The sequence below is a fragment of the Alosa alosa genome, chromosome 2, assembly GCF_017589495.1.
Source record: "Alosa alosa isolate M-15738 ecotype Scorff River chromosome 2, AALO_Geno_1.1, whole genome shotgun sequence".
Taxonomy (NCBI): domain Eukaryota; kingdom Metazoa; phylum Chordata; class Actinopteri; order Clupeiformes; family Clupeidae; genus Alosa; species Alosa alosa.
In genome coordinates this window covers 6,826,812-6,852,126 of record NC_063190.1, presented here as the reverse complement: position 1 = coordinate 6,852,126, position 25,315 = coordinate 6,826,812, and the positions used below count along the sequence as shown (strand labels likewise).

The following is a 25,315-nucleotide window of genomic DNA, read 5'->3' as shown; positions in this document are numbered from 1 at the left end:
AGCGGTACAAAATATGACCGCCGCTCAGTCCTGTACAATTTTCCGCGAAAATAAATCACACTTCAATTTGTCTCCATATTTTACTCCATCCCCCACTCTTGAAACTTTTGTGTATGCTTGTTTGGCATGCCTGAGTGTGTGTGTGCAGCTGCACAGAAAGTACCCTACTGGTGCTGAAAAGGTGAATAGATTGTAGAATAGCCAAAGAAGATGTAGAATTGTTATAAAGCTACACAAGTAGGGCAGTTCATCACAGTTCATCCATTGCAACTGGATTGATGAAAGGTCACTTACACCTGTAGGCTACATTGTATTTGGGAAAAGCAAAAGGTATCAGCATAATGTTATTTATTTATTTATATTTTTTAATGTATTTTTAAACAAAAACATCTCTGTCAGTTCCATGCCGTTTTCAACAGCTATCAAAAACAAAGGTCATTTTTGGATGGATGGATTTTTTGTGAATGTTTCTTCTTCTACATAAGATTTTAGTCATCTTTAGTTCATGTAATACTTTATTGTCAATGCACAAATTAAGTAACAGTAGTCTGAAACGTTATTGTTAATGCACAAATTAAGTAACAGTAGCCTAGTCTGAAACGAAATGCTGTTTTACATCTAACCAGTGGTGCAAATAACTGACATGTCCAAATGGGCCTTGATGAAATGCGTAAGCTAGACTGTTCATACACATTTTAACGGGCCAAAGTTGAAGAGCTTTTGTCCGTTATTGTTAGTGCAAATATAGGCTGATTCATGTTCCCTTGCATTGTTTAACTGAGGTCCATGGCTAGTCTGGCTTTCATCAGACCAAGCTCAATCTTTTAAGAAATCAAAAAATAAATAGCGGGCAGATCAGGCTGGGTTCACCCAGCCTAGTCCATAGGCACCCGATATTGTTTAATTTTCGATTGAGATATACACGCTCTGGCTATTCTAAATGCAAAAAATGCATCAGGGGAGTAATGACAAAACGGTAACTAACAAACTAGATCCTAATAGAAAGCTGTTAGCTTCCTAAGCTACAGGTAGGATTATAAGGTAGGCCTATTTACAACATAAATTGTCAATAGGCTATGCTGGCGACACAAAATAAAATCTCCTTTGAAACCAATGGCTTCCTCGCCTTACAGTATCAAAGCGGGACTTAAACTGTCATATCGTGGCGAAAAGTTGTAATAACATTCACGCAGCTCCATGAGTCAATGAAAGCCTTGAATGAAGTAGCCACTTCTAAATGGGACCCACTACACAGTAGCTTAAGGTGTTTTGCTAAAGCAGCCATAATGAAATGAAGGTGTCATTGTTTGGATACTTCACACACCGTGCTTTTTAATTTCACAGACTACAACTACCAAGCTGTAATCAAAGCACATCGATTCCCCTCTCACACCCTGCACGCGCTTAAAACAAAATAAACAGGCGTCTCAGTCTCATGCATGTATAGGCAAAACTGTATCAGACCGTGTAACGTTGGTAAATCTTCCATTGCACAGAATGATTTTGTAGCACGCGTGCAATAAATGACAGTCGAAAGATACAAACAGTGCTGCTATACATTTGCTTGGTATAACCGCATTTATAGTTTTCTACAAATGCAATAAATCAAATGCCTCCATCACTCAACCAACGCTAACGGTAACATTACCTAGGTCCTTATTGATATTACAAGATTAGCATTGCCTGCAGTAAAAACCAAGCATGTCCGATAAACATCCTCAGATTTATTTCGCTTCAAGAAGAAATGGGAATTACACTTCATGTGAACATCGTCCTATCCTTATTAGATGTTCACTGCGTAAATTACAGTCCTTGTATGGAAGCGTCCATTGTTTTTCCAACCCACTTTTAACTTCCAACAAAATTACGTCTCACTGCAACGATCGCCATCTAGTGGACAAAACCACTTCTTCGCCAATACAAATGCAGCCATGATGATGATGATGAATATTTATTTTGGCTTTCTTTTAATCCTACTGATTTTCATTTTTTTTTTTTGGGGCAAATCACAAATGAGTGATTATGAGCCAGGTTGATGTGGACCCTTGAGACCAACATACCATAAAAGATTCACAGAGAACTGTGTCTGCCCTACCCTCCCTTTCGGGGTCCAGTCCAGCGGGGGCTGCAGATGAAAACGAAAAATGACGGTTCCATGCTATCCATGTGGGGGTACATGCCCACCAAGTTTTGTGTACCCGGTCTTTCAGTGTCCCGGGAATCCTTGTTGGTGTATGCGTCACTAAATGTACACATAAATTATTTTATTGTAAGGCCCCCATGAACGAACGAAAGTACACAAAACTTGGCATGCATTCAGAGGGTGTCATAATGATCCTACACTTTTAATTTCGTGCAGTTTTGACCTTGTCAGCCAGAGATATTGAGATGAAAACACCTAATTTTTTGCTTTTTAATTTTTAACTAGGTGGCTATACATGAAATAAGTGTTAATGGGATGGGTTGACATGCCCCTTAAGACCAACATACAAAAACAGGTGGACCTCCCAGGCCCTACAGTTCTCGAGATATTCACAGAAAACTGTCTCCGCCACCTACAGGCCAGTTGGTGTATAGTAACATAAATTAATTTATTGTGTGGCCCCCCATGAACGGAATTCCACAAAACTTGGCGTGCATACAGAGGGTGTCATAATGATCCTACACTTCCAATTTCGTTTTGACTATGTTAGGTCACAGATACCTTCAATTACACCACCTCATTTTTACTTTTTTGTGTTTAACTAGGTGGCGCTATACATGAAATGAGTGGTTATGGAATGGGTTGACATGGCCCCTTGAGATCAACATACAAAAATAAAATGGTCCTCCTAAACCCTACGGTTTTCGAGATATTCACAGAAAACTGTGTCTGCCCTACCCTCCTTTCGGGGGTCCAATTCAGCGGAATTCGTGTACCCCAGGCTTTCAGTGTCCCGGGAATCATTGACGGAAATTTGGGCATGCGAAAAAGAAAAAAAAAAAAAAAAAAAAAAAAAAAAATCTGACTAAACCTATATGACCGCCGCTTCGCTGCGCGGCGGTCATAAATAGTAGCAACTACATGTAGGCCTATGCTATTCGCTAGTGTTAGCCTAAACAGCTGTTAACGTTAACGTCAGCTGTAAGCTCTTAGCTGCTAGCTCTGTCGTCTGTCAGCTGTTAGCTCATGACATTAACAACAACATCATCATATCAATATCACAAATAAACATAAACAAAACATTATGACATAAACATTACGACTAAACCCCGTGTTTGATTCGTTATGCCTATGCTATCCGCTAGTGTTATGTAGCCTAAACAGCTGTTAACGTTAACGTCAGCTGTAAGCTCTCCATATCACGAATAAACAGCTAATAAAAAGCTCATTTCATTTTAAATTAATGTAATCAAAACACCAAGAAACGTTATATTCTGTAACCCATCGACCAACGTTAACTTAACTTACCTGAAATGAAGTGGTCACTACATAAGCGGAATCCATTGCTTGTAGGCTCCCAGCGCTCAGTTTTATTCAGCACACCTCTGGCACGTTTTATGGCTGCAATCCACTTGTTTCGCCTTTCCGGATCTTTGGGGATGCGATAAAATGACTTCCCTTTTGTTTTGGTTTTACCACGGGAGTTTTGACATCCCGGTGCACAGCAGTAATCAACCATGACGATGAACGATGAGGATGACAACGGTGACGCACTTTATTTTGCGGCGCTAGCACGCTCAGTCACTGCCAGTCGCTCGGTTCCCTGCCAAAATGGCGCCCTCCTCAGTTCGAATGTTGAAAGTGCACATCGTGACATCAACCACAGGATCTCAATTGGAGCTTTTACGATAGTTCTTTAAGTAGCCTAGGCTATTCCACAATATCGATAGCATAAAACACACTGGCAGGAATAATTTAGTGCGACGCTTGTCTACGTTAATTAACTCATAAGTTCACTTTTAATTAAGTGTGCTTGCAAAGCAGCACACTTATTGTTCTTCTTAAGTTTTATTATTATTTTTCCCGTCTCCCTAATTTTTTGTCAGCCCTAGCGCCTAGGCCCTTTGAGACAGAGACACCGTTCCAACTTTAAAACGTCCGGTCAGTACCGGTGTAAGTTGGTCGCGAAGATGACGTCAGGTGGGCGTGCCGTTCGTCCGCCATATTGGATTGAACAGAAAGCGAAACTAAATTTTCACAGGTCACAAATTTGGTTCGAACGCCACGAAACTTGACGTACATTATCCTTGGACCAAGCCTCACAAATGTTAGCGGAAGGATTTTTGATTTTCGAAAGCGTTTGCCCGTCACAGCCAAACGAAATCGGCGGCGAAGCTCCGAAACAGGAAGTCGTCCATATCTCAGGAACACTGTCACATATCGATACCAAATTTTGTATATGAACTGGGGACTCCAGTGTGAGGGTGCATAGGCAAAAAAAAAAAAGAAATATTCCAAAAGTTTCCATCATTTGGCAAACCACCCACGAGTATTTGGTAACTCACACCATTCACCTTCTATCACATTGCCTTCCATATGTGCACAATGTCTCAGAGCAGACACATTGTCTCCAGGCAACTTTGCCCAATCAAGAAATCCCTGCTCTGCCATGGGATAGTATGGACTTACGAACTGAAATAGGAAGGAGAACAGTAGCTATATATAGCTTACATAATAGAGTTGTTTTCACATTGACGGTATTCAAATTACATTTTTCATTATTGTTAAATATCATGATGGGAGAGTATTATTAAAAATGTTACAAGTATGCAAATGCATATGTTTACGGGCATTTAGGTTTTACTGTGTTGTTTTGTTGTAAAGACATGCAAGGCATTCTGGGCCGTAATGAACAGTGGTCGGCAGCACTCCATAGGCTACGTATTAATATGAATAGGTGTTTCTGTAAACCTAGGGATAATAAACAGCTATCTCTGTTACAAAAACGAGCTGGTAATCGCCTCATTGAAGAGGGTACTATGATAAAAAAGATTGTTTTCCTAAAAGCATGTAGTTGACGAAAAATAAACAATCAATGTCAATTAATGTTAAATAGCCTAGAACTATCTGAACGCTTAGGTGGCAACGTTGTATTACATTTCACTAGTGTAGCCTACTTGAAATACAGTGTGAGATTCCCAAGTAAGGAAGGTGCAAATATTATGTAATTTATCATGGGAAATTATTGGAAATGTTATTTCTTGTTTATTCTAATTGCAAACCACACACATCCATTCGAATCACATACACATTTAATACTGAAAGACTATCATTTCGTTTTATTTGATGTTGCCTTAGCAACACAGCCTTCAGAGCAAAGATTCTAGAACAGGGCCAGAGAGACACGTTTTGAGTTTGTGGCCAAGAACCTAAAATATCGGTTTTCCATGTGCTGGATGGTGTCGTCCTTTATGAAAGTAAGTGTTTTATACAGTTAACGTTACAGACATAATGAGTCATGTTGTAGTGGTCAACATAAATGTGCCCCTTCTGTTATTAGAATGCTAAGCGGAGAAGCATGCTAAGCAGAGATTTAGTATCATTAATTTCTTGTGTGGCTAGCTATAGGGAGGAGGGAGATGTAGTGCTATGTTGCTAATTGGGATTTATGTTGTTTAGCGTAATGCCATGGTCATTTGATATGAGATGCTTGCACTGTAACTTCGTCACGCGTAACTTTAGGACTGCTATTTTTTTTTTTTACTAACAGTAATTCACGAAGCACTTTAGCCCTAAAAAGTAGCACCTACGCCTGTGACGGCTTAAAAGAAGTGGCAAGGACTCCTAACGATGTTTTGAAATCGCCTACTATTGTCTACAGGAGCTTCCAATCGCGAGGGAACTTGCATTGTAGGCATAACTAAGGGATGCAATAACACCACCAACAACCAAAACTAGCCTTCTCATTGTCAACATGTACATGAAATGTAACGTTTCATGTGGATCAAATTAAAATGTTTTCTTTGCAAACGTAAGCATAGGCATGTGGTGACAGATTAATTTATTAATGCTGCTGTGTGAATCACGGTAAGGCTTAATGAAGTGGCCACTTCTTAATGGGACCCACTGTATGGAAGTGGGATAAGTAAAATAGAGATGTTTTAAATAAGATAAGGTTAATCAGAATTCTACTATATGCCCGCTTGACAACGGCAGAGATAGAACTGGCCTTTGGCCATAGCAACCATCCATTTAGAACGACTGGCCTTCATAGCAACCAAAGATCTGAGCTGTGTTGCAATGTGAGGCAAAGTATAGAAAGGTGATGAAACATACAGAGACAGGTCAAGAAATATAGTGCAATGTAGACAGTAGTATACAGTTGATTTACAGACGGTGGTTTAGAGTAATATGAAGTATTCCTTTATTCTGAGATAGGCTACATCAATAGGCTCTCAAAACAACCCCAGGCTCACAAAACAATCCCAAACAGACATACGGTCTTTATAGAGCAAATCCATATAGATTATTTGTCAAATAAACCAGTAAAACATAATTTGTGGGATGGAATATATAACATTCATACTCATAGTTCATATTTTTTTTTAAATAAATCAGTGAAAAAGTATCCTGACAAACAAGTAGCTTTTTAATGCCTTGGTCATATTTCATAATTTCAATTCCTCTGTAGGTTACCTGATAGCCCAGTTTGAGAGGCTAAGACACGCGTGACATTATTTATTTTTGCAGCCAATCACTGCTGTCATTTTATTTTATTGATTTGATCTCAGTCATAGAAGCTAAATTCGAAGGCAGGCCAAAGGTAAAATCCAACGAATCACATTCAACCCGCAAGCCAATAGTTGAATAGCCCTCTCCTAGAGCTTTTGGGATATTGCCACTGCTCCAACACTGAAAGGCACCGTTACAATGCCTGGATCAAGCCAGGTTCAGCATAGCGTATGCCACTGTCTGCTCACGTTGCTGACCGGACCAGGGCAAGCACACTTTCGCAGTTCCCGCCGGAAATGCAGTCTAGTTTTAGCCTACTGTGCTACATGGCGACCTCTGGACAGAGTTAGCCTACTGACAGGCAAACATCTTTAATGCGGATGTAACCGCTATCTCTAAACTCGGTGTACTAGCAAATACTGCTGTGCCATTCTATCATGTTTCTCGACTTCACACACAACAACGGGTTGACCCCACCTTCACCTTGACCTCACCCCTAGCCCCGCTCTAGCACCAAGTGGCCCAACGTTTAGGGTGGGCCAGAAATCAGGGGCCAGTAGCACCAATATAGCCCCCCAAGTGGCAGCAGTTAGCACCCGCACCTGAAGGTGTGAAAGCAATTAGCCCCAGCACGGCCTGGCCTAGCGGTCTGAAGCCGGCTAATGTGACATATCAAACAGAAATCCTCTAGGGGTGTGACTTTCGAAACCGACGTCTCGAATCAGTGTCGAGGCTTTCGAAGCACAAGTGTTTCGAAACACTGCTTCGAAACGTGGTTCAAAACAGCCATGTCATGTGACCACTGCTTCGAAACATCGTTCAAAATCCCCATGTCATGTGACCAAAGTCACATTCAGTAGCACTGCAGGAAAACTACAAAACTCTCATCACCACTCTGATGGGCACAGAAAAACGCTTTGTCATCTCTGGGCCTCTCCCTACCTACAGAAAAGGTGCTGAGAGATGGTCCAGACTGTTCGATCTCCACACCTGGCTCAAACGCTACTGCGCTTCCCAAAGCATCCCCTATGTCAACAACTGGGGCTTGTTCTGGGAGAGGCCCAGTATGCTGAAGCGTGATGGTCTCCACCCAAACCAACATGGAGCCAGGCTACTCTCTGACAACATAGCGTCCACACTGAGACATTGACATTCTGTAGAAAATATTACAGATTCACGCCCCCCAGGTATTGATTCGAATGGCATTATACATGTGGATGAGTCTGAGAATGTTTTCTGCAGGGTAACATACAATACTACTACCATAGATCAAGCTGTGTCATGCAATAGCATGACTTATGCTTATAGTTCTATTCCAACGTTGATTTCTACCCAACGTATAGAAAAAAGAAAAGACAAGTTTAAAACTAGAAACCTAACAAATATTCTTTCCATACCTCAGCATATTCCTCAAAAGCCAGAGGCATTTTCAGCTAACATGGGTTTACTAAATATAGGTGCACTTACTACCAAAACCTTTGCAATCAATGATTTTATTAGTGAAAAAATTGGATTTTCTGTTTCTTGTTGAAACCTGGCTGACTTCAGACAGCTAAGCTGTTCTTGTTGAGACTTGTCCCCAAATTATAATTTCTTCCACTCAATTAGACAAGGCAAACGAGGTGGTGGAATTGCCTCCATTCTCTCAAACAAATATAGTTGCACACGAGTCAACTTTGGCGAATTCGCTTCCTTTGAGTATATTGCCCTCACTCTGAAGGCTGACCCAGCTGTACTTCTATTAACCTTATACCGCCCTCCTAAACTATGGACTGGCTTTCTCGACCAGTTTTCTGAACTTATGTCGCTCATCATCACTAGCTATGATCGGATAATTGTAAATGGCGACTTCAATATTCATGTCAATAAGACAACTGATGCTAAAGCCAGTAAGTTCCTTAATGTGTTGGACAGTTTAGAGCTAAAGCAGCATGTTACAGGACCCACCCACAACCTTGGCAACACCCTCGATCTAGTCATTTCCAGAGGGATAGAAGTCACAGACTTATCAGTAAATGATATAAATATGTCTGATCATCATTGTGTATCTTTTAATATTGTACTACATACTCCAAAAATTCATCCCGAAATTGCAATCAAATCGCGACTCTTGGACATTAGAGCAGAACAGCAGTTCATAGCTCTTATAGACTCCATAAATTTAGATATTTTACATCATCCCATTGATCAAATGGTAGAGGCTCTTAATCGTGAATTAGGCTCTGCTTGACAGAGTGGCACCCTTAAAGACTAAAAAAAGGCCCTGTAGCAAACTGACACCTTGGATGAACGAAAATATCCATGATCTAAAAAGATCATGTAGGAAAGCTGAGAGAACATGGAGAAAAACTAAGTTACAGGTTCACCGTGCCATTCTAAAAAGAAAAAATTGCAAATTATAATAGAGCTATTCGAAATGAGAGGAGGAACCACTTCTCTAAGGTAATTGCTGAAAACAGTGGAAACTCTAGGGTGTTGTTCTCTACCATTGATAGGCTATTGCATCAAACACCTTTTGATACACTCAGTCAGGCATCCTCTCTAAGATGCAAAGAATTTGCAGACTTCTTCAAAAACAAAGTCATTTCTATAAGGGAGGCTATTGGTAACACAAGTAATATGTTTGATAGTACACCCAAAAACAGCCCCCCCAAAATGAAGGTCCTTTAGCACTATTACTCAATCTGAGCTTGGTAAAATTATAACTCAAACCGGCTCCTCAACATGTGTTTTAGATCCAATCCCTACTACATTCCTCAAAAAGTATATGATGGCTTAGCTCCCTTTTTTTCAAGGTAATAAACACCTCATTAGAAACAGGTATATTTCCAACTGCTTTTTAAACCCGCTGTTGTGAAACCTTTACTTAAAAAAGTCAAAACTTGACCATACCAATCTGAGCAACTACAGGCCTATATCAAATCTATCGTTTTTGAGCAAAGTACTTGAAAAGTTGTTTGCAATCAGTTAAATACCTTCCTCAACGAAAACAGTATCCTTGAAAAATTCCAATCAGGTTTTAGATCAAATCACAGCACAGAAACGGCTCTAGTAAAGATAGTCAATGATCTCAGACTAGCTACCGACTCAAACAAAGTCTCAATCCTTATTCTTCTGGATTTGAGTGCGGCATTTGACACCATTGATCATAGCATCCTAATTCACCGCCTTCATGAAGTGGGTGGGTCTCTCTGATAATGCTCTAAACTGGTTTCAAACCTACATTACTGGCAGAGATTTTTATATCAGTCTAGGAGATCATGTATCTGAAAAACATGACTTGCCTTTTTTGGTGTGGCCCAGGGAGCTGCCTTGGTCCCCTGCTATTTTCTCTATATATGCTTCCATTGGGAAACGTCATAAGTCAGCATAATGTAAACTTCCACAGCTACGCAGATGATACCCAATTGTATCTTTCTGTGGAGCCAACTAACCCAGATGGCCTTTGCTCCCTCACTGCATGCCTAACCTCCATTAATCAGTGGATGAGCAAAAACTTTTTGAAACTAAATGATGACAAAACAGAGGTACTTCTGGTTGGACCAAAACTAAAGCGAGATATTATTCTTAGTAATCTGGGGAACTTGGCACACCAGGTCAAACCAAAAGTAACAAGCCTCGGTGTCATCTTAGATACAGAGTTAAGTTTTAAGCCCCATATCAGTAAAGTTACTCAGACAGCCTATTTCCACTTGAGAAACATTGCCAAAGTGCGGCCCTTTTAACTCAACAAGATGCAGAAAAACTAATTCACGCCTTTATCACTAGCAGGTTAGACTACTGCAATGCACTTTTCACTGGTCTTCCCAAAAACATCTAAAGAAATTGGCACTCATACAGAACTCTGCGGCTAGACTTTTAACTAAGACTAAGAAGAGAGAACACATCACCCCTGTGTTGGCTGAACTGCACTGGCTCCCTATTTCCTATAGAATTGATTTTAAGGTTATGTTAATTACTTACAAAGCTCTGAATGGCATAGCACCTTCATATATCTCTGAGCTTTTAATATCTTATCAACCACAAAGGAAACTTAGATCATCTAATTCTAATCTTTTAATCGCACCCCAAAGTGCTCCACAAACAAAGTGGAGAAGCTGCGTTTATCCATTATGCCCCCAAACTATGGAACACCCTGCCTCTGTACATCAAGCAGGCGAGTTCAGTAAATATTTTAAAAGATCTGAAAACATACCTGTACAGGAAAGCTTTTAGTTAACTCATCTTATCCTGTAGACTACATTTTCAGATTATTCTACATCTGCTACTATTGAGGGCTTAGCCTGCCAGAAGCAGATGGGCTCCCCCTATTAAGTCAGGTTCTGCTCAAGGTTTCTTCCTGGAATATGGGAGTTTTTCCTTGCCACAGTTGCCATATGGCGTGCTTGTGGGGGGTAAGAGGGTTAAGGCTGCCAGTCTTATGACGTCATTTTCTATATTTTTGATATGTTGCTGAGTAAAACATAAACAGCAAAGAAAAGTGATTGATAATGACTGACTGACTATTATTGTGTTACATGCTTCAAATGTAAAGCACTTTGAGCTGCATTCTGTGTATGAAAGGTGCTATACAAATAAAGCTTTATTATTATTATTATTATTATTATTATTATTAAGTTAAGTGAACCTTCGGTGCATTTCACCGGTGTCGACAGGCGTGCCCGCGTGTTCAATTAACAGTGTAGCTTTCTCTTAAGCAATAACCATGTATGCAATGCCCGCGTGTTCAATTAACAGTGTAGCTTTCTCTTAAGCAATAACCTATGTATTTCATGTCTGTGAGGCTTGTATGGTATGTGAAAACAAATTTCCCATGTAAGGACAAATAAACAAACTAACTATAACCATGATGGTGTAGTGGTTAAAGGAGAAATCCAGTGTGATACTGACCTAAAGTGTGTTGAAACATGATACCAAGTGTGAACGTATGTCTCATAGTCCATCTTGGCTTGTCCCCTGCACTCCAAAATGTGGCGCATTTATAATAGAGCAAAGTAGATGTAGCCTATAGACCTACACAAGACTAAACCAAATATGGCTGAAATATATAGGCCATCATGATCATTTTGCCAACAGTGACGCAGAACCATGGATTTTTTCCATTTATAGCATGTTTTGTTTATAACTTAAACCAACATTGAGTTAAAATGTTGACTAAATTATTTACTATACTCCTACTTGATAATATATAGCCTGCCCCCTAACAGTCCTCTGGGCCTACGTACAAAATAGTGAATCATGTGATAGGCCTACTGATATTTTGATGCTGATTGAAGAGGTTGCAACTTGAAGGTTGTTGATATTTCAGTTCCAAAGATAATAAAATTACATCGATTCCTCTCCTCCCAAAGTAACACTGTAGGTCCTACACCTCTCCTCCTAAAATAAATGGTAGGCTCTGTTTTAAGCTACTGCACCAGGATTGTGTAGGCGAGTAAGCGGCTACAACACTAGTTTTACAAGCGCACACACTACTGTAAATGGAGAGCTAGGGTTAAGATGCGGACTGCGCCTTTAAATTGACGACTTTTTATCTATCAGCACAATGCTACAGTAGGCTATTTCCACTAAATATTCAGCTCAATGTTATGTGCAAGACGTTTACTAAGTATGCCAAAGCTTTGATCTCGCACAGTCACCATAACGTTACGTTTTCTAATGGTGAGATGGCATCCTGAAATATGTTTTAGACAAGGGGCGCAAGGTTCACGGAGGTGAACCGCTGGACAAACGCGAAATGACAAGGTGTTAACTAAACAATGTAGTAGGCCTAAGGTAGACAGGCTTTGAAAACCTGTAAGGTCTGTCACAGCTAACTTCAAGCACAGCTTACACGCGCAGAAATTAAAATTCAATATCAGCATCACGAGATTCATTATCGGAAAATCCTGACAGCGAACCCGATGCAAAGCCAAAACGAGGGGGGAAAAACTTCATACATGATGTCTTTTTAAATCAATTTGTTGACCTTTACCGTTTCATGGCTTCTGCTGAGAAGTGCGCCACACACACTGAACTTGAATCAAGCATTCTTCAGAACGCAGCTGATCAACCCGTCTACTTTCACTTTCAATTAAATCCTAGTAAACGGAATACACTACAAGCGGCGTGATATTCGGAAAGATGTGAAGCACAAACCCGTTAGCGGCCTGTTATAATGATAGCCTGTGTAATGCAGATATATAGCCTACCTCTGATCGACAGCGTTCATTCCCAAACACCCATATAGGCTACTTCAACCCTCTATTTTCAAAGGTGATTCAAGTAAGGAAAAGCATGGCTCAAAGTAAAGTAACTAGGACTGAAACTACATAAATTCTTCAAAGTGAATAATTTGTGTCAACTCAAATTATTGAGTACACTGCCGCAATGTAGATCTTGCGTGACTAATGACACATTTAAAAAATAGTTGCAATTATCTATTTGCTGACCAGTTAAAAAAAATTGAAAATTGGATTTTTGAACACATTTTTTATTTGGATCAGATGGATGGAGCAAATAGAACAAAGCACTGCAAAGCGTTACACGGACCATCTACATCTCCATTTAAACCAAATGTTTTAGAGCGCACGTTGAGAGATGTATCCATGGCAGGGCTGTACCTACACATATTTGTTGCACGTGCTACAAAAATCATTCTTTGCGATGGATGATTTAGTACCAACTGTTACACCGGTCCAATACAGTTTTGCCTATGGCTATACCGAGACTGAGACGCTTTTGTTTTGTTCGGCGCGGTTTAGGGTGTGAGAGGGGAGTCGATGTGCTTTGATTCCAGCTTGGTAGTAGTAGTCTATGCGATTAAAAAACACGTGTGTGTGAAGTATCCAAACAATGATAACGCTTTCATTATGGCTGCTTCAGCCATAGACCTTGAGCTACTGTACAGTGGGTTGGGTTCCATTTAGAAGTGTCGCTTTCCGTGTTTCACACAGCTGCGTGAAATGTATTACTACTGATATGCAAAACTATTAACTTTTCGCCAAGAGGTGGCAGCTTAAGTCCGCTTGATACTGTAAGCCATTGGTTCCCAAAGGAGATTTTATTTGGGTCGCCAGCATAGCCTAGTGACAATTTATGTTGTGTAATAGGCCTAGCATAGGGCCTACCTTATATAGCTTATAGTTTGTTAACAGTCACGGTTTTGTCATAACTCCCTCTATGCATTTTTGCATTTAGAATAGCTCTGTCTTGAAGGCCCTTTTGGACATGTCAGTTATTTGCACCACTGGGTACAACAGCATTTTGTTTTAGACTACTGGTATTTAATTTGTGCATTGACAATAAAGCTGAATATATTTCTGAAAACTTATGCATATGTAGAAGAAGAAACATTCACAAAAATCCATGACATGACCTCTCTTCTTGAGCTGTTGAAAACTGCATGGAACTGACAGGGATTTTTTTGTTTAATAATAAATAAATAAATAAATAAATAAATACATTATGCTGCTACCTGCTTTTCCCAAATACAATGTAGCCTAAAGGTGTAGATAGATAGATGATAGATACTTTATTGATCCTCAAGGGGAAATTCAAGGGTCTCGGTAGCATACAGACATACCACACAACTTGCACTTACAGCAGAAGTGGTAAACATAAGTGTAAGTATAAACATATAACTAAACTCCACTGTACAATAAAGACAGTAGAAGATAAGACAGATAAGAAAACTAACAAAACTAAAAACTAAATACACTATATAAGTTAAATTAAGAAAGTCCAATGTGCTTGAGGGTGATCAAGCATAAGACGCTTGTAGTGACAGGGCCAGGACTGGTGATGTGCTAAAGGGAGTGAGTGTCATGGTGAAGGTGCAAACAGTAGTCCAGCCATAGTCCTTAGTTATGTGTGCCTGGCAAGGTGCTCAAGAGAGTGAGTGAGTGTCATGGTGAAGGTGCAAAAAGTAGTGCAACAGTGCAAGAGTAAGGTCTAGAGACCAGCATAAATAATATAGACAAATAGGGGAGTAAAGTGTAATGTAGACAAGGTAAAATAAAAAAACTATTTCAGTGCAAGAACAGGTTGAGGTAATAGGGTTATAGCCATTCATTCATTCAGTATTGTATCAGAAGCCTGACCGCAGCCATTGATCATGTGTGCTAATATAGCATGAAAAAAACAGTGTAGCAGTAAAACAGTAGAGAAAACATTAGGCTGTGTACAATACAGTAGTAAAACGGTAGTAAGCAGTAGTGGGCAGTCAGTACTCAAAAAACATGGACATGGAGAGGGTGGAGAGGCAGACAGACTAAGCAGACTAAGCAGAGAAGTCTATCTCTCCTCTTCCCTTTAGTGAGGCATTGTACAGTTCAATGGCCCTAGGAACAAATGACTTCCTCAGCCTTTCAGTTGTGCATGGCAGTGAGCGAAGTCTCCAGCTGATCAAGCTCTTTTGGTTTTTGATTGTGCTGTAGAGTGGATGACATTCATTGTCCAAGATGTTGATCAGTTTGTTTAGGGTCCTTTTGTCAGATATTGAAGTGATGCACTCCAGTTCAGCTCCCACTACAGAGCCAGCCTTCCTTACCAGCCTGTCAAGTCGCCCAGCATCCTTCTTCTTTGTGCTTCCTCCCCGGCACATTACTGCATAGAAGAGGGCGCTGGCCACAACAGACTGATAGAACATCCTGAGGAGCTTGCTGCACACATTGAAGGACCGCAGCCTCCTCAGGAAGTACAGCCTGCTCTGACCTTTCTTGTAGAGTGCATCAGTGTTGGTTGACCAGTCCAGTTTATTGTCCAGGTGGAGACCCAGATACTTGTAAGTGCTTACCACCTCCACATTGACCCCATCAATGGAGACTGGTAGCAGAGCGGGCTTAGACCTTCGGAAATCCACCACCATCTCCTTGGTCTTTGAAGTGTTTAGTGTGTTTAGCAGAGGTGGAAAAAGTACGAAAATATTGTACTCAAGTAAAAGTACCAATACCTTGATGAAACATTACTCAAGTACAAGTTAAAATACCGATCTGAAAATGTACTTAAGTAAAAGTAAAAAGTAGTTCATTTAAAATGTACTTTAAGTAAAAGTTACTTAGTTACTTTTTTTTTTTTTTTTTTGGGGTTCCAGAACAACCAGTTTTACCAGAGACTTTCTAATGAGGAGATACAGCACTCAAAAAATCCTCCATAGTAATGCATGGGGTTAGCCAGTTGTCTACAAATATCACAACCCTTCCGCGGCAAAACGTTGACATGTGAATACATTGAGCCAATCATGTGGTGTGTTGTAAAATACATTGAGCCAATCATGTGGTGTGCTGTAAAGACATTGTGCCAATCATCTGTTGTGATCTCGCTGCTGGAGCAAGATTGGTGTTGTGAAGCCTTACGCACACGCATTTCTGCCGAAATAGATGCACGATAAGTGCCCAAAAAAAGTTTGCAATATGGCCGCCGAAAGTGGAGGTACTTGCCTGAAAAGGACTTTGGTCCTAGCTCGAGTTGCTGCAGCCAGCAGCTAAGGCAGCCATGTTCATGCTCCCAGTGTGTAGCGCTGTAGCTGCAGCAACTCGAGCTAGGTAAAACCGATTGTTTCAGTTTTGTTCATACCGACAGCACTCGGTGACGCGGAGAAATGGAGATCTATGTGAAAAATCACCGAGTTCTCCTTTAAGTTTGAGCAGTAGTTGATTTTCAAAGTTAGTTGCACTCATCCCATGTAAACTTTGCAGTGAACAGTAATCCAACTGAAAAGCCCCTCACAGGCAGCTGAGGCAGGGAGGCCAATGTTGAGTTGTTTTTTTATATTTGGAAACAAGCAGAAGGTTCAGCAGATTAAAGGGCGTCGAACTGGGGGGGAGAGTGGGAAGTATAGGGCCCCAATGGAGGAGAGGGCCCATGAAAAGTGGAATACGGGGGTACAACATTTTCACCAGGCATTAGTAATAACTCAGGTAATCCACACATAAAAAAAATCCAAACAACTCCATAAGTAGAGTCATGTGTAATGAAGTGGAATAACACAGGGAAAAAGTATTGAACAAGCTAATAAAAAGCACTAAGGCAAGGAAAGGGAAGGAACGAGCTGGAATCTGTAAGTAGTTAGAGTAGTTATCCTTTCTATCTGTGCAAATTAATATAAGCTTGGTATTGATGGGCTATAAAAAGGTTTTTCATTACCAAGGTGTCACACAAGAAACATTTCATGATGGATAAAAGCAAAAAGCTCTCCCAAGACCTTTGCAACCTTATTGTTGCAAAACATATCAATGAAACTGGTTACAGATGCATTTCAAAAGTAAGCATTTCAGTAAGCAGCATGGGAGCCATTATCTGCAAGTGGAAGAAACATCACTGCCATGCAGGATCTCCTCGCAATATTTCTGACCAGGGAGTCAGAAGGATAGTCAATTCCAAAAGCCAAGGACCACTCGGAGTAAGCTCCAGAAAGACTTGAAGGCAGCCAATTCAATTAAATTCAATTGAACAGTTCTGGAAGTAACTAAAGATCAGGATTCACAAGAGGGACCCCTGGAATCTGTTTAGAACAATGGGCCAAAATCACACCTGATACTGTGACTAATACGTTTTGTCATACAGGTCTTGAAGCTGTCTTTACAAACAAAGGCTTTTCCACAAAGTATTGAAGAAATTCCAGTAGGCACGTTCAGTACTTTTTTCCTGTGTCCTTCCACTTTAATACACATAACTCTTATGTTTGGATTTTTTATATGTGTGTTAATATAATGTGTGGTGAAAATTTCGAATAGACTCACTGGAAATTTAAGCTAATTACTGAAAAAATAAAAATAAAAATATATATATGTCCACCATATATTTATTTTACCTGAATATTTTAACTTCCAAATTAAATGTCAAAATGAATGTCAGAATTGTCATGAATGAAAGTTTGACTGACTGGATTTTGTAAACAAAACATAGTGAAAACTGTCTAAGGTCACTCTCCCTTGCTAAAGAGCTAAATGGTTTAGTCCGCCTGCACGATTCATAAGGTAGTCTATCTTTTGTTTATTTAGTCGAGCATCGCTAATAGTGGACCGCTAATTGTTGTGCTGCTGGTGCAATGTTTTCTCCAAGAAAGCCAAGTTAGGTTACTAAAAAGAGAGACATCAAAATGAGGGGAAACAACTGCTAATAAACTTCTTTCCAAAGAAAGGTGAGCACAAACGTCAAAACACGAAATCCCATGGTGTTTGCTTGAATATCACAGCTATCATTAGTGCTAATACGAACTGAGACAACCCATTGAAATAGCGGAAAATACACTTTCATAGGTTAGGCTACACATGTAATCTGATGCATCTCGTGATCCAGCTCCAGCTCCATCTCCATCCCTTTCAGAAAGACTGCATGGCGCCAGCTTGATGTCCTGTTGTAGGCTACATGCTGATCATTATCACTAGGCTAGTGGTTTAGGGCGCGATTTCTTTTCTCTCTCTTTCTGTTTTCGTTAGTCTTAACTTTTTTTTTTTACTCAAGTAACGGATGGGATTTTTTATGTAGCGAAGTACAATACTTCACTCAAAATGTAATCAAGTAAAATTTAAAATACCGATTTTATAATCTACTTAAAAAATACAAAATACACAGAAAAACTACTCAATACAGTAACGTGAGTAAATGTATTTCGTTACTTTCCACCTCTGGTGTTTAGTGTGTGAAGTGTTTAGTGTACCTTTCATCAGTCCAGTTGCAATGGATGGACTGTGATGAACTGCCCTATTGTGATTGTTTAGATATTTTAAAGGTTTTATAACAATGCTACAAATTTTTTGGCAAGTGTTACAAATCTATTCACCTTTGCAGCGCCAGTAGGCTACTTTGTGTGCGGCCCGCAAACACACATTCCAAACAAGCATACACAAAAGTTTCAAGAGTGGGGGATGGAGTAGAAGATGGAGACAAATTCATTTATATTATTTATTTTCACGGAATGGATGTACAGGACTGAGCGGCGGTCATATTTTGTACCGCTATGCGGTACATCTAGTTAAGCTATGCAACCACCATGTCTGTTCTTGGATCACCGCAGTAACCAGCTCTGTATTATCTATTTTAACTATACATGTTATTTTACATCACAACTTTTGCATTTTCATGCACTGGTAATTCCTTGGGAATTGCGTTTCTAGTTAGAGTGCATGAAAATGCACTCTACTGTTATCCGATTTATTACAGTGCATGAAAATGCACTGTACTGTTCTTCTTAGGCTTCTTCTTAATACAGTGCATGAAAATGCACTGTTCTTCCTAGGCTTCTTATTCTTAGCTTTATTATTCTTCTTCTAATGCAGTTAATGCAGCTTCAACTGTTTAACTTAGAAACTTCATTCAAACTATGTTACGTAGGTCTTATGACATGTGGGCTTTGTATTTTTCATCTTTGTAACTTTTATACTTTTTAAACTATTAATTAAAAACTACTCAAAATTTCCCCATAGACTTAACATTGGGCTGATGACATCACAATGGGCTAATTAACTTGATTTGCACCTGTATCAACTTCCAGCTGCTCAACTAGGCCCCATCAAAGGGCCAGTTTAACTGATTGCACCTGTATCAACTGCTTTCTGCTGAACTAGGCCAACTCTCTCTGTGTCTCTCCATTCTACAAGGATATAAGGCACATTCCATCCAACTTTCTATCCATTCATCCTCTTTAAACCATTCACTCATCCACCCATTAAACTATCCATCAACATCCATTAAACAACCTGCCTATCAACATCCATTCAACTTTCTGTCTATCAACATCCATTACACTATCTACATTTAACTTTTAAATTATATACTCTCTCAGGCTTTAAGCATACAATATGGCTCTATTAAGACTACAGATTCTGTTCAACTGCTTCCTCTGCCCACAACTGTTTCAAAATAAAAGTCCCTTTAAACTATCCAACTTTTCAACTGTTCAACTATTGTCAACTGTTTAACTGTTCAACTGTCAGTCAACTATGACTCCCATCAACTGTATCCTCTGCCTTCAAACTATCCAACTTTTCAACTGTTCAACTATTGTCAACTGTTCAACTGTTTCAACTGTCAGTCAACTCGACTGTATCCTCTGCCTTCAACTGTTTAAAAATAAAAGTCCTCACTAGCTAGTTAGCATCATTAGCATTGTTAGCATAATTAACAATTTAGCATAACTGCTAAAAATGATTAGCTAAGTTAGCTGAGTCACATGGTTAGTATAGTTAGCTTGTTAGCATTTATAACATTTTTAGCAAAACTGCTAAAATGATTAGCTAAGTTAGCTAAGTAACATGGTTACCATTGTTAGCATGTTAGCATTTTAGCATAACTGCTAAAAATGATTAGCTAAGTAAGCTAAGTCACATGGTTAGCATTGTTAGCATAGTTAGCAGCATTACCATTATTAACATTTAAAAAAAAACTGCTAGAAAACATTAGCTAAGTTAGCTAAGTAACTTGGTTAGCATTATTAGCTTTGTTAAAATAGGTAGCATAACTGCGAGCAAACATTAGAGCCATTCCAACTGTCAGTTATTGTCAACTATCTACCTATATAGAGCCTTTAAACTATTTGTCTATCAACACGATTTAAACTATCAGTCTATCAACAACTTTTAAACTATCTACATTTAACTTTTAAACTTTCAACATTCATTAAACTATGTGTATCAACATCCATTAAACTATCTGTCTATTAAACTATCTGTCTATTAACAACTTTTAAACTATCTACATTCAACTTTTAAACTGTCTACTTTTAAACTATCAACTTTTATTAAGCTATGCAACCACCATGTCTGTCCGAGCGTCATTTTCATGCACTGGTAATTCCCTGGAATTACGTTTTCTAGTTACAGTGCATGAAAATGCACTGTTCTGTTATCCGAAGTCGTCTTCTTCTTCTTCTTCTTCTTCTTCTTCTTCTTCTTCTTCTTCTTCTTCTTCCCACCAAATTTCTGCGTCTAATTCAGCTTCAACCGTTTAACGTAGAAACTTCGTTCAAACTTTGTAACGTAGGTCTTGAAAAGGACACTTGAGGAATGTATTTTTCACTTTCGTAAACTTTATACTTTTTGAGATATTAACAAAAAACAAGCTTATTTTCCCCATAGGCTTTACATTAGCACTATGACATCACAATGGACTAATTAACTTGATTTGCACCTGTATCAACTTCCAGCTGCTCAACTAGGACCCATCAAAGGGCCAGTTAAACTGATTGCACCTGTATCAACTACTTTTTCTCTGGGAAGAAAAGGGGTGAACTACCTCTCTGGTGTGTTTTGTTTGGTCCTTGGTTAAAATGTAATGTATGTTGTTTTGGACAAATGCATCTGCTAAGAAATTTAAATGCAAACATGAACATAAACAAACGTGACTTCCTGCACAATCGCTGACTGCATCTTTTAGACAAAGCCACTGTTTTTCTATTTTCTCTCCCTTTTTTTCTCTCACTCTCACACTTGTCTCTTTCTTCCCTGTTTGCTATGTGAGATATGTAAACACATGCACATACACATACACATCTGCTTTTAGAAGCGATGAATCTAGTCTACTGCTCATGTTTTCTTTGAAGCAAGATATTTCAGAGGAATGTCCTTCAGCTGTTCAAGTGAGGAGCACTTAAATGAGTTTCGAACAAAAGCAGAAGGAAGAACTTGATCGAATTTGACACTTTAATTTTTTTTCTACTTTCTGCCTCACTGGAAAAGCTGAAGGACAGTTTGTCCAAAAACATCCTGCTTTTAAAGGAACCTTGTGTACTTGCTTGGATCTACAACTTACTCTTTACCTACTTCTAGTATGTATAGCAGTTGTTCCTGGGATTTTTACCACACAGTATGTCTGAATACATACAGTATGTGTGCATTGGAGGCACTAATCAAACAAACCATGTCTGTTCCATGAAGGTGTACAACAAGATGTCCAGGGCGTTCCCTCGGCGCTTTGTGCTGCCCCTCGACATCAACAATGACACACCTATGAACCAAAACCTCAACACACAGCCCAACAGCACAGCAACAGCCATGAAAATCACAAATGACAAGGTATTATGTTTGTGCAATTACGCTTCTCTTACTCTCTGTGTGTTAGGACTGCAGCAATTAATCAATTAACTATTTTGGTAATTGACTTATCGGTTTGAGTGATTTTTGTTGTGAAGGGATAACAACTCACAATTCTGGGTTTCAAGTTTGTTGAATATTGAATGTGACATGAAACTGAATATCCTTGGCATGTGGACATCATCTTGTGCTGTCTTCGTGCTCATTTTCGTGACATTATTTAGACTAAACAACTAGTCAGTTAATTTGGAAAATAATCAACAGATTAATCGTTTAAGAAAATAATTGTTTGCACCCTTAAGTGTCCTACGCTTTATGTCATACACACACTTTATGATTTGTATAATTAATCCCACCTCGCTTTTAGGTGTTTTGCACCCATGAGAATCTCCATGGCGACGACCTTGAGGATTTTGGCGGTTTAGAGTTCCCACAGATAAACTATAACAGGTGTAACACCAAAGCCTACCGCTACTTCTACGGATGTGGCTTCAGACACCTGGTTGGGGATTCCTTACTCAAGATGGACTTGGAGGGCAAACAGTTAAAGGTGAATTTATAACCAGGTCAGCCATAGGTGGTTTGCTTTTAGTTGTATAAGGAAAGTTGTGGGTATAGAATGGATGTATAATAAAAGGAAACATAATGGGAAAACTCAGGAAGATTCATAACAATTTTTCTGTCCTGCAGTCCTGGTACCAGGAGGGTCTCTTCCCTTCCGAACCAGTCTTTGTTCCATCGCCTGAGGCGGTTGACGAGGACGAGGGGGTCATCCTCTCAGTGGTGCTCACCCCCACTGAGGTAAGCTACAGTCACACGTCTTAAGAATTTCATAAAATCTCAGAAATACACATTTAAAGGTGCCAGATTGTAAAATGACTTTGAAATATCAACAGAGTGTGAAGAAACAACTGTTAAAAACACCTGTGTTGCCCAGATACCCACTAAAGTTAGCATGCAAAACAGCTAGTGCCAGGCTGGCTCTCTTGTAAAAAACACTTTGTACCATGTGTGGCCCCATGTGTGGTGCAGTATTTCATACAATGAAAGTAATTAGAATAGTGCTGTGTGGCTGCGCACCCTAGAGAATTACACATAGATCCTTTAAAAAACATCAATAGCAGAGTGCAGTGTTTAAAAATGTGTAGAATGTTGTCACAGAGCTACAGTCTCCATAGCTGTGCTCAAAGCCCTGACAGCAATGCAATTACCTTAGTGCTGTGAGTGAGTGGAGGAGGCTAGGTTATAATGAATCACTCATAAATGTTCATTCACTCATAAATCCAGATGTGTTTTGACAGCTGGCAACACCTTCATCGGAGGATACAGTATGTGGAGTGTATGTGTGTTGGGGAACTGGGTCAAGTTAAAACTTGATCAAAACTCTCTAATGTAAAAATAATCAGGTTTCTAGGCCAAGTATACTTGCCTGTACAAGGAATTTGGTCTCTGCATTTATCCCATCTGTGAATTACAGTAGTGAACACACAGAGCACACGGTGAACACACATGAGGTGAAGCACACACTAACCCGTAGCAGTGAGAGGCCTTGCTACAGCGGCGCAGTGAGGGGTTAGGTGCCATGGGAGAGCAGTGCTCAACCACTTCCCCCCCGCCCACATTTTTTCTACTGGGTCGGGGATCGAACCGGCAACGCTTTGGCTACAAGCCCGAACCCCTAACCAGTAGGCTACGGCTGCCCCCATCAAGACTCTAATGATAATGATTTGTTACAGAACATTTTAGAGCATGTAAGAATTACAAGGCATGATAATGACTTGCGTTGTTAAATAACGGAGAGGCCCAGATAGATTTCATCCATAATGACTTTACTTGGTCTGGACAGCAGGAAGTACACCACAGCATAATGCTTATTATCAGTGTCTGAGAGGATAGTGATATTCTGTTCCCCTCCTCATAAACACAATGTTGTCACTCATTGCTATTTGATATGACATTGTATGCTTCACTTAATGTTGTTTTACACAAGAGGAACAATGCAATATGACTCAAAAAGATACATTATCATCAGTGCCGCTGCTGGCCATTTAGGTGCAATTTAGGGTCCTCACTGGTGAAAAGGATAAGAAAAAAAATGTTAATATTCAAATTTCCTTACAGGGCACTCTTATCTCAGACAGATTTCAAGTGTGTATGTATGTATTATAATGTGTTATGTATTCATATGAATAAATAGAGATTTCTTTCTTTCTAGGATAAAGGAACATTTTTGCTGGTTCTGGACGCTCAGACCTTTGAGGAGCTGGGCAGGGCTGAAGTACCGGTCAACATCCCGTATGGCTTCCATGGCGCCTTCCACTCGACTGCCTAGACAGGCAGCTGCCACCTTGATCCAGGGGCCAGACAGCACTGGCCAAAGATTCAACTGTTAATGAAGGATTGACAGGAAAACTCATTCTATTCCAAGACTGCAGTGTGTCAAGTAATCATCTGCATGAAAACAGTACTTACATAATTGTGCCTATATGGTGTGTACATATGGTATGTCACCAAACAGGCTTGTGCACAATCAGAGCACAGTGCAGACTCAACATCTTTTTTTACACACTCTCTCTCTCTCTCTCTCTATTCCAAGACTGCAGTGTGTCAAGTAATAATCTGCATTAAGACAACACTTACATAATTGTGCCTTCTAAACTCTTATTTTAAATGTTACATGTTTACAGTACAGTTATGTGTCTATATAATCCAAAGTGAGGTTCAATACAAATGAATAGTCAGGGAGATGCCAAATGATCCGAAGTGCCATTTGTTACACAGTTCTGAAGTGCAAGATAGATGGGAGGAAAGGACACAAGAGTAACGATTTGAAGCAGTTTGTGGGGTGGGTGAGTGAAAATGTATCAAGAATAGGTGCAAACCTAATGCAAAGGACCTTTCAAAAGTAAAGGAACTTCAAATGTGAAACCCATATACTTTATATAAGTATCTATATCATTTTTTCATTGTTATGTTAAATAACTATTTTAGTCATAAGTTGATTAATTCTGTTATATGTTTTTCTTCAAGCATATATGTATACTAATCTATAACATTTTTTACAAACACTTTGCTACTATTTTCAGAACCTTGATGTCATTTTTCAAAACTCTAGACACAAAACTCAAAACGATTATCACTTGTAACCAGTGTTTTGAATAACGCCGTTTAAAAGAACGGCGTTAGGTAACAACATTATTTTTTCAGTAACGGGGTAATCTAATTAATTACTTTTCCCGTTGTTACAACGCCGTTAACGTTACTGGACGTTAAATGCGGTGCGTTACTATGCATTGATTGAAAAACTGTGTAATCCGAACGCACCCCTGGCTCACAGCTAGTGAGGAGGTGGGTTAATAACGACGTAGGCGATTATGATTGGCTAAGGCAGAGTCATGTTTCATGATAGCCAATCAGAGCCAGTGTTTTTACATACTTGCCAGCACACGCGCCACACACACACGCAACAGCTAAAATAGAGATTCGACGAAACAGCAGAGGTCAGGAGCAATTTGATGAAAAGTTGGCATTTTTAAGGTGGAGATATAAGCACTACTTCAAATTCATTGTGGTCAAAGGCAAGAACGTGCATGTAATGTGTACATTATGTCCATGAGCGAAGACTTTGTCGACATCCGTTGTAAGCAAC

General features: G+C 39.6%; 1 protein-coding gene across 1 annotated transcript in view; it reads left to right on the top strand.

The window, feature by feature from the left end:
* Positions 1-24,938, top strand: part of bco2a (beta-carotene oxygenase 2a) — a 58,708-nt gene extending 33,770 nt beyond the window's left edge. The window contains exons 9-12 of the mRNA XM_048237075.1: positions 21,511-21,648; positions 22,034-22,216; positions 22,357-22,467; positions 23,882-24,938. Of these exons, the coding sequence (XP_048093032.1) occupies positions 21,511-21,648; positions 22,034-22,216; positions 22,357-22,467; positions 23,882-23,998 (549 nt within the window). The 3' untranslated portion in view covers positions 23,999-24,938. The remainder of the gene's footprint in view (positions 1-21,510; positions 21,649-22,033; positions 22,217-22,356; positions 22,468-23,881) is intronic.
* The last annotated feature ends 377 nt before the right edge of the window (positions 24,939-25,315 follow it).